Source organism: Scardinius erythrophthalmus, assembly GCF_964197995.2.
Source record: "Scardinius erythrophthalmus genome assembly, chromosome: 6".
NCBI classification, from domain to species: domain Eukaryota; kingdom Metazoa; phylum Chordata; class Actinopteri; order Cypriniformes; family Leuciscidae; genus Scardinius; species Scardinius erythrophthalmus.
Genome location: NC_138226.1, coordinates 19291921 through 19307998, shown reverse-complemented (window position 1 = coordinate 19307998; position 16078 = coordinate 19291921). Strand labels below are relative to the sequence as shown.

Below are 16078 nucleotides of genomic sequence, written 5' to 3'. Positions count from 1 at the left end.
ACACACACACACACACACACACACACACACACACACACACACATATATATAAAGCCTCTAAGTCCGTCTAAAGTTTTTGTTTAATTATTAATATTTTTATCATGACTCCTAAGTATTTGATTAATGTACACTATGTGCGGAGAGCATTCACTTAATATATATATATATATATATACACACAGTATATGTATTATTCTGTCTTCATAGTTAAATTGATTAAATTACTGCCATGGTTTATGTCGGCATTGTCAGCCTTTGAGTCCCCAAGAATGATCACAACACTTCAGCACTGATGCATCTCGGAAGACTTTGTGGTATTTTGTGTCTAGACCACCCAACTTGTGGTCTGTAGTATCTGACTCGTTGTTGTCACTTGAACCTTGTGCGTTATCCATATTTGAGGTGTCATATTTTCCATTGTTGACAGCATTTGATTTTAATACAGGAAACAACACATTTACCCATAATAACCTGTAGTTTTTTTTAGTTACCACATTTATTTATTATTAAATGTCTTTTATCGAGAACATTTGCTTATTGTTAGAACTTAAAAGATCATCAATTTGTTTTACAGACTGAAATCATTGTTTTAAGAATTTTTAATTGGTTTAATTAGATAATTTCTACATTCTCAAAAAAGTGTTCTCTTGTTCCACTGACATCATCTGCCAAGAAAAATTGAGCGTAGGTGTGTTGTGGCAGGGATTTACTGATACAGCTTATGTTAGGCATCCTTTCAGAGAGCTCATGATTGTGCATGTGAGTGTATGTGTGTGTGTATACAAGTAAACGTGCATCTGAATGTCACCACCTGGCACGAATCACGCGGGCCCCATGATTTGATAGACCCACAACAGGTGTGTGGAGGCACAGCAAACACCCTTGACTCCTGACAGGTGTTGAAGTTTGGGTTTCAGCCCAGACTGCGCTGCATTTGCTTGTGACACTCACATTAGTCACCGACTCGCTTGCCGGACCTCTGGCTCTAATAGCCAGCTAGGTATTCTAATCCCTCCATGGGCCATAAATGTTAATAGCTTACTAGGTACGGTAATCTCCAGTGGTGACATTTGGTCTACCTTAATCTGAAGATGCATTAGAGGAGGAGGGGCAGAGAGAAAAGGATGGAGGGATGATAGGATAGATGGATGGCTGGGGATGGGTTGAATCACAACGATCGTAGTAGGGCATACGTGAGTAAAATGTATCATTTGGCTTAACCTGCTACATCATACTCCTGTGCCTGCTGGGGGGTCTAAATCCGTTTGGCTGTGGGGGGTCCAAATATCAGGCTCTATGGGTAAAAACATAACAAGCACTAAAAGACATAATGCCATTTGAATGATGCTGTACATTACATCAGTTATGTATTACTTATATGGAACATGAAGGTTGTTGTGGGAATATAAATTTAGTCTTAAATAGCTGATGCCACTATTGGAAGCCCATTTCTGCCTCGGTAATTGTGAATTTTTATATCAAAATTGCAACATTATTCTCATAATTATGACTTTTTTTGTGATCCAATTATTTATTGATTGTATATCTTGCATTGTGACTTTTTATTTCAAAATTGTGACCTTGTTTTTCTAAATTCGCTTTATAAATGTATATTTTGAATTTGTATGTCGGAATTTGACTTCACATGTTTGCATCTTTATTTACTGCGATTGTATTTCTCACAGTGTGACTACTTTTAAACCATCTCACAATTACCTTTTTTATTAGTTACTTTAAAACATATAGCAAACATTTTGATTGTATACAATTCAAGTGCTAGTATATAGAAATACTACAATTGTGTAGTCATAAAGTCTGATTTATTCATGGAAACACATGACATTTACAGGAAGGCCTCTAAACAGGAACCTGGGCAGGAAAAGAGCTGTTACGCCATATTAAAGCAGTAATCAGAACGAAAGTGAATCATAACAGGGGCTAAGGTGTGTCTCCCATCTGTGCTGTCCTGATGTCTTTCAGAGAGGGTCAGGAGGTCACAGTAATGCTGCACACAGTGTAAGATTCGGAATGAAGAGTCGTTATGACTCGTTATGTTCAGGTCGACAAATCGCACAATACAAAATTCCATGTAGACCTTAAAGCACTCCCTTTTCATTTGGAAAGAAGGACGTGCAGCACTGAAGTTGTGTATAGCACAAGACTTGATTTTAGAATATTTAATAAGCATCTGACAAACAGTGAAGATTGCACACAATTAATAGCCCCTTAACACAAAGTCTTTTTCAAGATACGAGTGTAATCACGTCACAGTACCTCGTCCAAAAGCACTAATCCTCCTTTATTTTGTAAGCTGATAGAGCAACCATATGCCCCTGCATATCACTCACTCAATTTTAGGTGAAACCAAGCCCTGACCTCCCCTCCCTAAAATAGTGTTATATTTCCAAGGTCTATTATTAATCTGTACTTTTCCCCCCTCAGGATTAGGCCACAGCTCTCCCCCACTCGTCTCTTTTCCACTTAGACTGGTATTATTGCCATAGATGCACTCAGATTAGTCATGTGTTTATGTTGACAGAGGTTGTAGCTGGATTAGGTCATGCTTGTGGGACGCAGGGGAGGGATGTTTGTGTCCGTCTGCGTGCACATCAATGGCCCCCGTCTCGTTTGACCTGCACCTAAAGCCTCGCCATGCTAAACTGACAATAGGTCGGGCAAGACCCTCGCCCCATGCAGACATCCATTGTCCTGAGACGTAGAGCGGCCCAGACATCGAGGGGGGGGTGGAACGTGTGCAACTTGATGGAGCGAGAGTGGTGACAATGAAAATATGGGACAGAGCAGCATCATAGGTGTCACGGAAGTAGTGTTAGTTTGAATATGTTAACAAGACCACAATATGCATCATTTGGGGAAAAACAGGTTGTTTTTCCAGTGTCTCACCCTGGTGGGCAGTTCATACAGAGATTGTGTCTCTTGCAATGTTGCAAGATACTTAGGCAACAGTATGCGTGTGTGTGTGTTGGTCTGATGGGGAGGTGACTAGGAGCTCACATGGTCACAGTATGGTAAACCTTTCCTCAGGTTTTTGTTGACTCATTCTCTCAGTTCTCTTTTATATTTCCAAGAATTTGCTGATTTTAAACTCACAATGCCTAGACTAAACTTTATCACTCACGTCTACGAGGGGATAATGGTGCTGTAGATGATGTGGCAGAACTTCCCTCTTTCCATCTTGCGCCCACAGGTGTTTTATCAGCTATCTAGTTCTGGGTTTTTGTGGTATAATAAGGCCTAACTAGTTTTTCAGAACTAGAAAAGACAGAAAAAAAACAAAAACTGTTCAGTTGTTTTCTTGATTTCTTTTTGGTTTTCAAACTGAAAGATAAATCTTAGTGCTATCTGATATCCTGTCAAACTCTTCTGAGTGAAGACTAGATTTTATTCTCTGCTCTCATGTTTTTTGAAAGCAATAAACTCCCACAGACTGATGATGCAACAGGAAGTGTTGAACAATTTTGCTCTCTGTAAATGCTCTGGTAGTTTGATTTGTTCTCAACAATCACTGGTTCGTCAACGGTTAATGTTATTCTGTTTTCAACCATTTCACACTTGACCAATATAGTTGACAGATATTGTTCTTGCTTTATTATTCATTTATTTTGAACTACCTTCTTTTTTTAGTGATTCCAAAACAAACATTTAAGTAGTAGTAATAATTAAATCTTAACAATTTAACTAAACTAAATTCAGGGCAAACCAGAGCAGAGGAATCTTGTTATAAATGAGACAAAGGGATCATTTGGGAACAGAAGTATGTGGGTGAAACGTAAGAATATGAGGTCACATTGGTTTCTATCATTGCGAATGGCAGTTGAAGAATCAGGAATTGAATATATGCCGTTTTATCCTCGGAATGTATTAGTGAGAAATCTCGCGAGGGGAGCTGATTCTAGTCAAAGTGAATGAGTAATACAGCAGAACTTCTGCTGCCAATTGACACAACAGCACACACAGAACGGTTAACTGAGCACCGTCCTTGTTGCACTCGATTCTTTCGTTTACTTCTCCAGAAAATAGGTCATAGTGTCTCAGAATACAAAGAAATAATCGACACAAATAAATTTCTAGGTTAGGGTTTTATTCTCTCGACTATGATCCAATTTCACGCCACACTCCGCAGAGGCACCAACACACATTCATAAAAATAATGGATGAAGAGGGAAAAAGAGTAAAAGCAGCGTGTAGCGTTCCCATGTTTTATGAAAAAAGTAGTATTTCACATTACAGCAATTACAATAATTAATAATTATATAGTAATACTATTAATATACATGTATTAGCCTATTATTATTATTATATGCATCATGCGCAACGAGGGATTTCCGTGTAAGATCTCAATGCTCAAGCAATGTCTAAATAAAATGCATCGATTAATATAAACGCCTCCAGTGAAATCCAATTGGTCTTTAATGAGTACATCAAACAGCACTGGCATTTTATTGGTCAATTAATAATGCCTACAAAAAAAAAAAAAAAAAAAAAGCATGATTTTAGGGAGGGTAAATTTCTTCACACTGTACCAATCACAGTGCCTTTAATATATCACGGAGTGCTGTATTAAAATGAAAGACTGAGGGGTAAAAAAAGGCTGAGGAAAGGAGGAAAAACGTTTGAAAAAATAGATAGCGAGATTTGTTATGATAGCTTAGATTTTGGTGGAAATAAATTATTCTTGATCGCCTGCTGCAACGAATTCATCAGGTCTGGCTTGAAATATGCAACAGAGTCACTAAACTATCACTTTTAATTGTATTGTTCACCCTGGAGCCCATAAGCAGCCCGTAAATTACACAGTGAATCACATATAAAACATAGCCTACGCGTAAAAATTGCAAATGCAGCATTCATCCCTGCGCAAGACAAGAAGTAGCCTAACAATGAAATGCCTGAAAGAGAGAGCGCGCGCGCACACACAACCACACACAGGTGAGCTACCTGTCAGATCAGTGCAGCACCGGCAGCCTCTCGTGCATCTTTTCAGCTCCTCTTCATTAAAGATCGTGCATGCGGTCGATGCTCGATTTCTAACCATTCTTGCTCTGTTCCGCTTACAGGATATAATGTCCACAGCCTCACCTTTCCAAAGTCACACCTGTGTGTTGCAGAGCGATAGACGCGAGCACCTGATCTGATTCATCAGACGACTTCAGTGTTTCTCCATCTATCCCGCCCTGTAAAGATAGGTGGCGTGTGTGTCAGAGTCTCGGAGCGCAAAAGTAAAAGAGAGAGCGCAGAAATGTCATCTGAAGAGGCGGAACACGTCAGTGCGTCCTCAGGTTTGTTCCGTGTTGTGGCTCACAGAGATCAGTCCAAACCTGTCCATCAGGAATAACGGTCCCTCATTATAGTCCTCCTCAGCGCTCCAAACATCTCTGTGGCGTTTTCCTCCCCTCTAACCGGCTCTTTGGGGGATTTTTCATATAGAATCGGGTAGGTGAGCCTGTTTCGTGTGTACTTGAGTCCTTGTGGATGCTTTTTATACAGCCTGTTTTACTTTTTTTAACCCCCTCCCGAATATGAGATTTCAATCAACTTGGCTTCAGTCGGCTCAGGTGAGAAGGTGAGAAAGGTGCGCGCGCCTCACGGATGCTGACACACCGGCAGCTTCACGCAGGGATGATGGTGATGATGTCGCTCGTTAAATTTATCAGTGCATGTTTACGCGGCTCTCGTAAACGGATGCTTTCCCTTTAGAAAACAACACAACACTTTTTTTTTTCATCCGCATCTCATTTCAATCTTATTTTAGATTTTAGGCACATGACTTATAGTTTTAGTTTAAATACTTAAACATTAAATTCCATAAATAAGCTAAAAAAATAATAATAATTTCAATTTTGTCATATAGCCTACGTATCCATGAATTGTCCAAGACGACTGTGATGAGAATGAGATAAACTGTGATGAGAGGGTAATGTGCCTTGTTTATTTGTTTGTTTATCAAGCTTTGATTCCGTGTGTTATTTTAAGCATTCGCCATCACAATACTGCACATTTCATTTTACATTTTACATTGTGATAAACTGACAAGTAATGTAAGATTTATTCTAAGCAATAATTAGAAGAGTACTCAAATGCAACACGTAATGTTTTTGATCCTTTCCATATTAAAAAAAAAAAAAAAAAAAAAGAGTGAGAGAGAGAGAGAGAAAGAAAGGGAACTATATGCAAACCTTTTTAATCAGCACGGTATGCTACTTTATAACATAACGGGAATATCCTGTCATTTCCGAAGAAAAGTAATTATGCTTAATTAAATTCGGTCAATCAGTATAAGTCAGGCAGTAGAGAAATTATGAAGCCAATATTTACATCCATCAGACTCACAAAGAAAGTAGCCCACCAGAACCGATGCTTATAACAACTTAAAGCAAAAAGAGTGAAAAGTGAAGAAAAAAAAACTAGCCTATAAAGCCATGCCCGCTAAACACAAGTTGCCGGAAACTTTAATCGCTTTTCATTCTATGATATGCTCTATACGCACAGCACATGCTTTATGGTGACTTGAAGGTGTCGGTGTGTCCGTCCCCCTTCATTCGCGCACTCACGCGCTGCTGTCCGATCACACACACACACACACACACTTCAAAAGATCAGACGACGCGCAGGACGCTCACGGTCCCTCTAAACAAACCCTCCTGGATAACTTCATTCGGACATCTCAGTCACTCTACCCCCAAAATATCATTTGCTCTCCTGTGAGCGACACACATCCTCCTTCCTGCCCTGAGAGTCCAATTGTTGCCGTGTGTGTGTTGGTTGCTAGATCTTGGATGAAGGAGCGGAGCCCATGCGGACTGCTGCCATCTGACCCATTCTTATCAATGAAGCAGGAGATCATGGCGGAGGGTCCCCGGTGTAAGAGGAGAAAACAGGCCAACCCGAGGAGAAAGAACGGTAAGAAAGTATCTTATGTCGAAAAACGTGTCTCGGGCTTGTTCTCGCGTCTTTAAAACACAGTTGGATTTGGGTGAAATTGTGCGTTGTCAACTGAAGCGCTGTACAGAAGAGTGCGGAAAACTCAACAACAGTGTAAACTGTTTTGCAGTGTGCTTAAGGTAGCTATAAGCCTACTGATTTAAGTTGTTTTCCTTGCCGTGGAAATGTTTAAGTTGTAATAGAGTAGGAGTTAGAGGGAGAGTTCAGATGTGAGCGTCTATTATCTCACAGCACAAAACCGTTATGTGTGTGTGAGTGCGTGCGCGCACGCGTGTCTTCTGCTGGACACAATACGGCTCTAAAATACTTTAAAATACGTATGAAAGTTGTTTTGGGTGTTGTATTTGTTTTGTCAAACTTTTACACTTATACTTGTTATGGACTTCTGTCTTCTGTGGAGTTGTAAAGGAGTAAAGTAGTGCTGTACGGTTACAGGTTATGTGTTGGGACACTTTTCGCCACTTTCTTAACTTATAAATAGTCACAAACGTTATGACTTATTAAACACATGATTTTGGATTTGCGTTGAAGGGGTCATTGTCGTGAATTGAAGTAACGATTGTTTTTGTTGGGATCCTAAGGAAATGAAACAAAAAGAAAAGTCCTGTTGTTGGCTATTGGCCTGAGGAGAATTTTAGACACAAAGAAAAACAAACACATCTACAAACACCTTCAGACTATTACCCACGCTGTTCCGTCCTTCTTTTATAGATAAATATATTTTTTTGTAAAAAGAAAAGATTGAATTTAACTGAATCAGAGTGTGATATTTTTAAAAACGCTTCTTATTATGCTGATCAAGCTGTATTTTATGTAAATAAATGCAAATATTGCTTTAGTTATTTTGGGAGTAGAATTTATATACATTCTCGGACCCTGGTAGCTATGTTTGACCTCGATACTTTATTAAATGCGATCTATTGATTTTATTAAAATCAATGTAGCCTGTCGCGGAGTGTATAACACTGAATAAAGTCGATGGGTTGAAACTATTTTCAAATGGGGGCAAAAATGACTGAAGTTCTCGTGATTCGGATTGAAATGATTATAATTATTTTCAGCTATTTGAAAACATTTACCAGGGAAAACATTAGTTAGCCTACTCATTTATTTAACTTTCTGGAAAATTGACTTTGTCCCTTCTTTTTAATGACAGAAAATGTATTTGAGGAAAATAAGTAGAGGAGTAGATAAATAATACATATCCGGCGATGACTATAAAACGGGTCTTGTATGAGACGTGAGTTGAATAAAATGTTTTGAATCGTCTTCACTTGCCGTTATTATATATGTAAATAAGAGAAAGAATACACACTCATTAATAATATTGACTAGTTGGATACTTTTCTGTTGAACAGCTACACACTTAAGCCTACATATAATTACATACAATTATATTATTATTTTAAATGATCAGTTAAAAATGTATTATTGAATGTAAAAATTCAATTGTTTACTTTATCGCCTCATTAACTCAAAGACACATTTTATCCAATTTAAAATGAAACTGAATATTAAAATGACAGATTTGTTAAAAAATGAATCCAAATTTATTTTTATAGTTTGTAGTTCAGGTCCTCTTCTCTTTGCAGTGCGGCCCCACCCCACTGTTTTGAGGGCCCAATGGGAGGTCACATTAGGCCCTATGTGAAACTCGATCCGCTCTCTGGCTGCAGTTGTGTTGTGGTTGTCATTTACCCTCCCACACCCCCAACCTCCCCCTTTTTTTCACAGCACGTCACATCCAGCTGTGAGGGCCAGCTTGACAAAACTGTCAGAGGCGCAAGACTATAAAGTTGCAGCTTTCTATAGATTGTCATGGTTCTGTTGTTGTGTGTTGCTTTCTCTTTAATGACACATCATTGTAAGTTTGACGTGATGCTCAGCTGTGTCGGTTTTTAATTTCTCTCATGTTTTTTTTTCACTTATTAGGCATAATTTGTCCATGATGTGGACTACAATTGTCACTTTCAAATTTATTTGTGATTCATTCTCGTTTTTTGGCCCGTTTAGAAACCGATGCTAGAGCTACTAATACAGATGATCAGAAGCCTTTGTGAGAAGTCACTGTATTGAGTCACTGCAGCTAACAGATTAAATCACTTGTTTCTATGAAGGGAACATTGTGTGATATTTGTTCGGGTGGCATAAAGAGGCTAGCAGGTTCACCGAGACAAAGCGCTAAGACAATGGCTTGTCATTGGGGCATCTCATTGGCATGCTCTTATAATCGGCAGTACCAGGGTGTCTAGTGTACTGTCTTTGGCACGTATTGCGCACAACCGGGCCATTGTGAATGCAGCTGCAGCAGATACCTTTCACCCTCCTTTAACGACTTCCTACTAAATACAGCTTTAAAACAAATTTTTTTTTTTTGCAGTTATTTACTTGCAAATATACAAATAGTAGTCTCACTCTCTAAAACACATGCACACACCAATCTCAAGTAGCTCTCCAGTAGTACCATCATCTGTGCTGACCTGAATGCCTTTCATATCTGCTATGCCATGTTTCAGCCACCCCCTTTCCTTCTTTCTCTCTTTCTCTCCTTCTCTCTCTCTATTTTTTCCCTCCCTCACTCCCTCCTCCACCACACACCCCCTCAGTAAACACCCCCGAGGGCAGAACAAAGAAAAGGAGCTCCTCTCCTCCTTCTTAATCACAATTCAGCCCTTTCACTGCCGCCAGGCCACTCTCTCGCTTTCAGCATCCCAAAGCCAGAGATGAAAAGAGCGCAAGAGAGAAAGGAGAAAGGGAGAGTGAGAGCGAGTAAGGAGAGAAAAGGTGGAAACTATGATCTCGAGCTAGAGGTATAGAGGTAGAGTGACATAACTTTGGTGCCTCTTTGCGATTGTTAAACTCCCTTGGTTACGCTGCCCACGCCAGTCAACTGCCCCAGCGAGGGACGGGGTCCTTACTAATGGCTAGATAATGTTACTGGATGCCAGTCTGGAACTATTAACGGCCGAATAGCAGACGAAAGAGAGCGAGAATAGGGAGGGACTTAGAGAAAAAAAAAAAAAAAAAAAAAAGACACTGATAAGGTTAGAAAGAATTGAGCGAGAGAAAACAAGTTAGCGTGTGTATACGGGAGGGGAGCTGGGGGCAGGGGGAATGGAGGGGCAAGCAACAGATTGTTTTATGGACCCAAAAGAAATATCACAAGTGCTTGAGACTAAGTGGAATTCATTTTTAAAGTGCTGCTACAGACGTTAGGTGTTAGTTGTTTATGTTGTCACTTTGTAGCAAAATCACACACTCAGTTTTAGCTGACTTATTTGACTAGTTTCTTTTGAAAATACCCCCCATAAAGTTGCCATACATCTGCCATATTCAAGATAAGCCAACGACCCAGATATAGAGATAAGAGAAACAAGACGTTGGTTATAGAGATTCATGGATGTGTATGGGTGGCGGGACAGATGCCACTCTCAGGACCGACACTTTCTAGCAGTCCATCGCTTGCACGAAGTGAGACAAAACATCCAGTCAGGGGCCAAACGCCTGTGCCTTTTCACTGACAGACAAGACATCCATTATTGTGTTAGCCTTTCATTCGCTTTTCCCCCTGTACCTCAATAGGTCAGGGATCACAAATGCAAATCCACAGGCATACCGAGAGAGAGAGGGAACGTAAGAATACTCAAATGCACCATGTGATATGAATTCTTAATTTTATCTGTTTCGCTCCCTCCCCCCTCGACTTTTTTTTTGTTTGTAAGAAAAGGAGATTATCTGTACACCTTCATTCAAGTCCCCTCCCCTTTCAGCTGGGCCAAGCTGTGCAGGATTTAGGCCGATTTACTTCAGCAAACACCTATGGACACTGGGGAGGGGACGGACCCTGCTTGGAAAGAGGGGGTCCTTTGTTTGCTGGGGTGCAGAAGGCCTAATGCTTCACCGGGCGGCCGTATTATCGCATTAAGCTGTATGCTGGTGGCCCAGGGAGGCTGGTTAAAGCTAAAGCAGTCTGCTATCTGCCAAAGACAAGGGAACATACATTAGTGTAGAGATGTGCCCCCATTGTGTGCCTCAAACTTCTTCTCTGGACGGGAGAGATTAGAAGGGTCTAGGTAGAGGAGTTGTCTCGGGAGCATCTGCACAAAGTGCATTGTGGTCTGAGTACATGCCGATTCAAAGAATCCCGCTGAAGCTTGTGATATTTTGGAATATTTGCTAGGAGATGCTTAGATTCCTATATACTTTGTGGCAGGAAACTGTCTAACCGTGGCATAACTATGGTGTTTTTATTCCAAGTTCAGCTACATTAAACCCATCCCCCAGTTTTTTTCTTTCTCCAAGCTAGTGCAGAGAGCTTTATCTGACTCTGTTCTCCTAACATCTGTCACCGCTAAGAGGGACAGGAGAACACCACCGGAGGCTTCGTTAGTCCTGTGTCACTTGTGACTAACCGGAATGGGCAATTCACAGTAGTGAGTCTGTTCCCTCCTCTTTTCTTTTGCTCTCCCACTCTCTACTAGATGATACAGCTTCAAATACCACAGCTCTTGTTTTATGCAGTCCATCGCTACGTTGGGTGTGGGTAGTTGGCCTAAGAATGCCAAAAACACCCACGTCGGCCATGGTGATTAAGATAGTGTGTGATGTTTCCATAGTCAGAGGCTGTACTTTACAAGTTATCTGTTGTTGTTCAAGGTGCTCGGCCGTGGACGTGTATGTTTGTCGTTCAAGGTGACTGACAGAGTTTATTGTGCGTCTTCCCCCTAACTAACCATGTGCACATTTTCTTCATGAGTGAGTGCAGAGTAGCGCTGTGACATTTTGTGGCGCCGAATTGCCGTTAGCCTAAACAGCGAGGATTTACCAAGGTCAATAATGAGGTATGTCACTGCAGGCAGCAGAAACAACAGTCCCGGTGATAATGAATGGAACTAAGGTTGAGCGTGACTGGGATGTCTGTGTGTTTGTGTTGTTGTGATTATAACGTGCATACAAAATTGATAAGCTTTTGATAAAAGTTATTTTTCTTGCATTTAACCCCTCTATTTTTCACTATTTCTCGACAATTTGGAATCACCGTAAATTGTTCCCTCAAGTCCGACTTATGTTTGCCTACACATATGGATGTTCTCTCACAAACCCCACACATACACCGTACACACTCACATGGACATGTCCCGTTTGATTAGTGGAACACCTCCGGCAAGGTCACAGACACATGGAACAATCAATAACGGATCGGTGGATTAAGGTGTCATGACATCTGTGGGCCCAGACCTCCCATGTATGGGTGAATGCCTCTTAAAGCCCACTCTGTTGACAATGCTCCCGCCCTAATGCCAGATCTATATTACAGGCCGAAAGAGTCAGTGTCCATGGGCTGCGGCCTTGTTGCCAGTAATCTGCGTTTGAAGGTTCCCCTCACTGAGCTGCTAGGAAAACACAGTCTATCAGCGCGTATCTTCCCTTTGCTGTGATGAGGGTGGAGATGTTGGCCTGTGATACAGTGGTTAAGTAATTGGAATAGATTGCTCTCAGAGATTAGCTTGAGTGTAATGGCCTCTTTCATTCTGACCCACAGTCACAGGCACTGCTCTGAGATCAGACTAAACATGCACGTCTATGTTAGAAGGGCCAATAGCTGTAATTACATCAGCCTTGTTATCTAAACTCATACTTATTCAGTCATCAATTTGCAACATAAAAGTGAAAGTAAACGGACTGACAATGGGCTCTGACATCTTCCTATGACACAGATGTGGATTCTACAGTGTGAAAGTGTGGTGCTATTCCCAGCACTTGCCTGGGACAGAGGGGCTGTGGGCACTGTCACAAGCAAATGTCAACCTGCTACCTCAGGAAATGAACACTACTGAGGAATTACTCCTGACAGCATTCCTTCTATGCCTCCGCTTTGACAGACAGACTGCGTTTGTAGCACCTCACTCCCCGTCACTCCTCGAATCTGCTGTGTCTTATCATTATCTGAGGTGAGGTTTGAAAGCAGTCACCGAGCTCTGCCTTTTCTGTTTTACTGCTTTTCCTACTGTCCACCAGCAGGGCTCTCATCTGAGATTACAGGGCATAACTTTTTTTGAGGTTTGCAGGTCTAGCAATTAAAGTAATGAGGAGACTCTCCGCTCACAGAAGCCAAGGAGTGTAGTGCTGACTTGCTGCCTTTCAAGTCGATAACTCCTGGCCCACAACCTCGGGCAAGGCATGCCTGCTCCTTATCAGGGAGGATGTCCTGTGCTTTACATTCCTGGGCTAAATGATCCTCTTCCTTAGTGTAAGCGCTAGCACTCAGGAGGATTGGATCTGATGGCCCCGTCAAAGCAGCCTCTGGTTACTACAAATGAGACTCTTGCATGGACTAGCTCTTTCACTCTCTTCAACTGGTGCATTTATTCACAATAGGGAACCCGAGCTGCTCAAAGGTGTTTAAAGTAAAGTTTATTTAATAGTGCGTGTGGGAATTTTTTTTTTCTTCATAATTAAAAAAACAAGCAGGGTTTGATCTTTTTCTACTTAACCTTGGTTGTGAAGTGCTAAAGTTCAATTGCTAGACTGAACGATGCTAGACTTCCTTATATTGATGTACAGGGTGCCCTGAGGGTCTACTGTAACTGAATGATGTCAGGCCTTAATTGTGTTCCAATTGCTAGGCAGTCGCAGGATTGAATTGCCATGTGTGCCACAGATCCAGATGGTACAACTGAACCCACCTTTTCAGGCTGGCAAAATCACTGGTCTTAATGCCATCATCTTTTCAAGTTTTACAATGGGCCAGGCCTCGTTATTACCAGCGGCGGCCTCTTTGGCGAGACTGCCATAAAGAAAGTGTTCCTCAGCAATTAAAGCTAATGAAATATTCATGTGTGGCACCTTCCTCAGCCATCCTCGCAAATGAGCAAGCCATGCCACCCCCCCCCCCCCCCTCAAAGCAACTCCCAGCTTTATTATGGTGGTAGCCTGGCATGTCTGCAATTAGTGCGCTGTCTAGCAGCGCTGGCTGGGTATGGCGGGTAGCGATTGGAGGAGAGGGGAGGGGAGTGTTAGAGATGTTGTAGAGGTCACATGATGCTTTGGGAAGGTACACAGGAAATGGAAAAGGGGAAGGACCAATCAAGCCATTTGTAATGTGAGGGTGGCACCGCCTGCTGATTCACTTCACACTCCAGCTTTTGTGCAAACATGCAGGGATGCAAGGATAGTGATACTTGTGTTGAGTTTTGAGGTGTGAGACAGAGAGTTATTACATGTTATGTGTGAGGACTACTTATTGATAGTGCGGAGCTTATTTTCTCCATTTTACAATGTCCTCCACTTGTATACGATGTATCTAGTATGGGAAATTCCTTTCCCACGTTGTATTAGAAAACAGGACACAGCTAAAAAAAAGCTCAGAGCTGTCAATTCACTAGTTGATCTCTCTCTCTCTCTCTCTCTCTCTCTCTCTCTCTCTCACACACACACACACACACACACACACACACACACACACACACACACACACACACACACACACACACACACACACACACACACACACACACAATGTTTCGATGTTTCTTTATCTTCTTCCTTCTTTCTCTAATATCTCACACATTGAGACAGATGGACACGGATAGCAATGACAATGTTGTTTTGTTAAACTGAAGACAAAAGTGGGAGGAAACACTGAATAATTGCTTATTCGACCAATCAAACTTTTACCTGTGAACTTTCCAGTTATAAACTACACCATTTGTTAAGGCAGCCAAGACTACAGCATTGATTTAAATTATTTTATCGCACCACATTGAATCCTACATTTGCATTAACTAAAAAGAGTTTACCCATCTCCACATCAACCTGGAGAGGCCTTTGTCACTTTATGAGGTTTTCACTTTGCCAGTGACCCCTTTGCATCTCAATGAGGTGCTGTACCCTCTCCTCCCATATTCCCACGCAACGAGGTCCTATCCATGGTGCACCTTTCCTTGGAGCTCTGTGAGAAGTCCCGTGCATCCTCCAAACAGGCCGGCCCTGCCGTGTTTACTGTGGGATTAGGGGGGTGAAGGGGGCGGCTGCGGGAGGGTCTGGGGGCAGCTGAGGAAGAGGTAGCCATGGGAAGGGCCCCCCAAAGGCATGGAATGCCGGTGAGGTCAGCAGGGGTTGGTGCGGGGGGAACCAAAGAAGCTCTCCGGGGATGGAGCAGGTGCTTTTGTGTAGTCCGTCAGGCATCAAAGACGTGACGAGGCTGAAAAGGTTAGTGCTGGCGCTGCAAAGCGAGCACTCCCCCCTCCCCCCAAACATACTTTTTTTGGCTCTGTACTTGTGAGAGTGGGTGCAGGAGTGAAAGTGAAGGCTGGCTCCCATGCTCTGGTGTTCAGAGGTCAATTTTTGTACCTGAATGGACTCCAAAGGAAGAGAGGTCCATGGCAAATGCTCAAAGTAAAGTTTTCCGCTCCGTAACAGCCTGTTTGCAGGCCTGTCATCACAAATGCGATTCAATCGGATGCTTAGGGGTCCTGAAAGTCCCATCAATCTTTTAGATGACAGTAAATTCATCATACCTATGGAGTGTTTAATTAACCAAAGTCGAGTGATCATGTTAAGCTACATTATATTTCACCAGCTTTGAAATGTCACTTTAGATTTGTTCAGGTTAACAAAACAAATTAACATTATTATTTATAATTATTATTTTAAATTTCCAACAATTACATTTATGTTTTTCTTTGGAAATTTACAGAAAGGAAAGTCTTTCAAATAAAAGTCTTTCAAACTTTCAAGTCTTCTTTTTTCAGTTTTTGGGCCTGTCACTGCTCTGACATGGCATTGGGTCAAAAAGCCCAGTCAGGCATAATGCTGAGGAGTCTTTACAGCCTAGCGACAAATTGTCTTGCCTCTCTCTGCACTTGACGTCCCAGCCTCACCCAATCGCTGCACCTCATGTCTTTTTTTCTCTCCGTTAGGATGGGCAAAGCAGGAGGAGGAGGTGAGGTGAGGAAGCAGGGGGGCGGTGGGTTTCAGTTGTTGCAGGTTGCGTCATGGGACCCGCGGTGTCCCCTTTTGTGCAGCACGTCAAATGTGGTTAACATGCGGCCATTTATCTGCAAAGCCCCCTGGGTGTACAATGGCCTGGCTGTGTGTGTGTGTATGCAGAGGG

General features: G+C 41.9%; 1 protein-coding gene across 4 annotated transcripts in view; it reads left to right on the top strand.

The window, feature by feature from the left end:
• The first annotated feature begins 5250 nt into the window (after positions 1-5250).
• The window catches only part of zeb2a (zinc finger E-box binding homeobox 2a), a 49934-nt gene continuing 39106 nt past the window's right edge, over positions 5251-16078 (top strand). For 2 of the 4 annotated variants that reach the window (XM_081367482.1, XM_081367481.1), the window contains exons 1-2: positions 5251-5454; positions 6791-6921. In XM_081367482.1, coding sequence (XP_081223608.1) covers positions 6798-6921 — 124 coding nt within the window. In that variant the 5' untranslated portion in view covers positions 5251-5454; positions 6791-6797. Of the gene's footprint in view, positions 5455-6463; positions 6922-16078 lie in introns of those variants that run through there. The other 2 variants (XM_081367483.1, XM_081367484.1) reach the window with 2 other exon arrangements.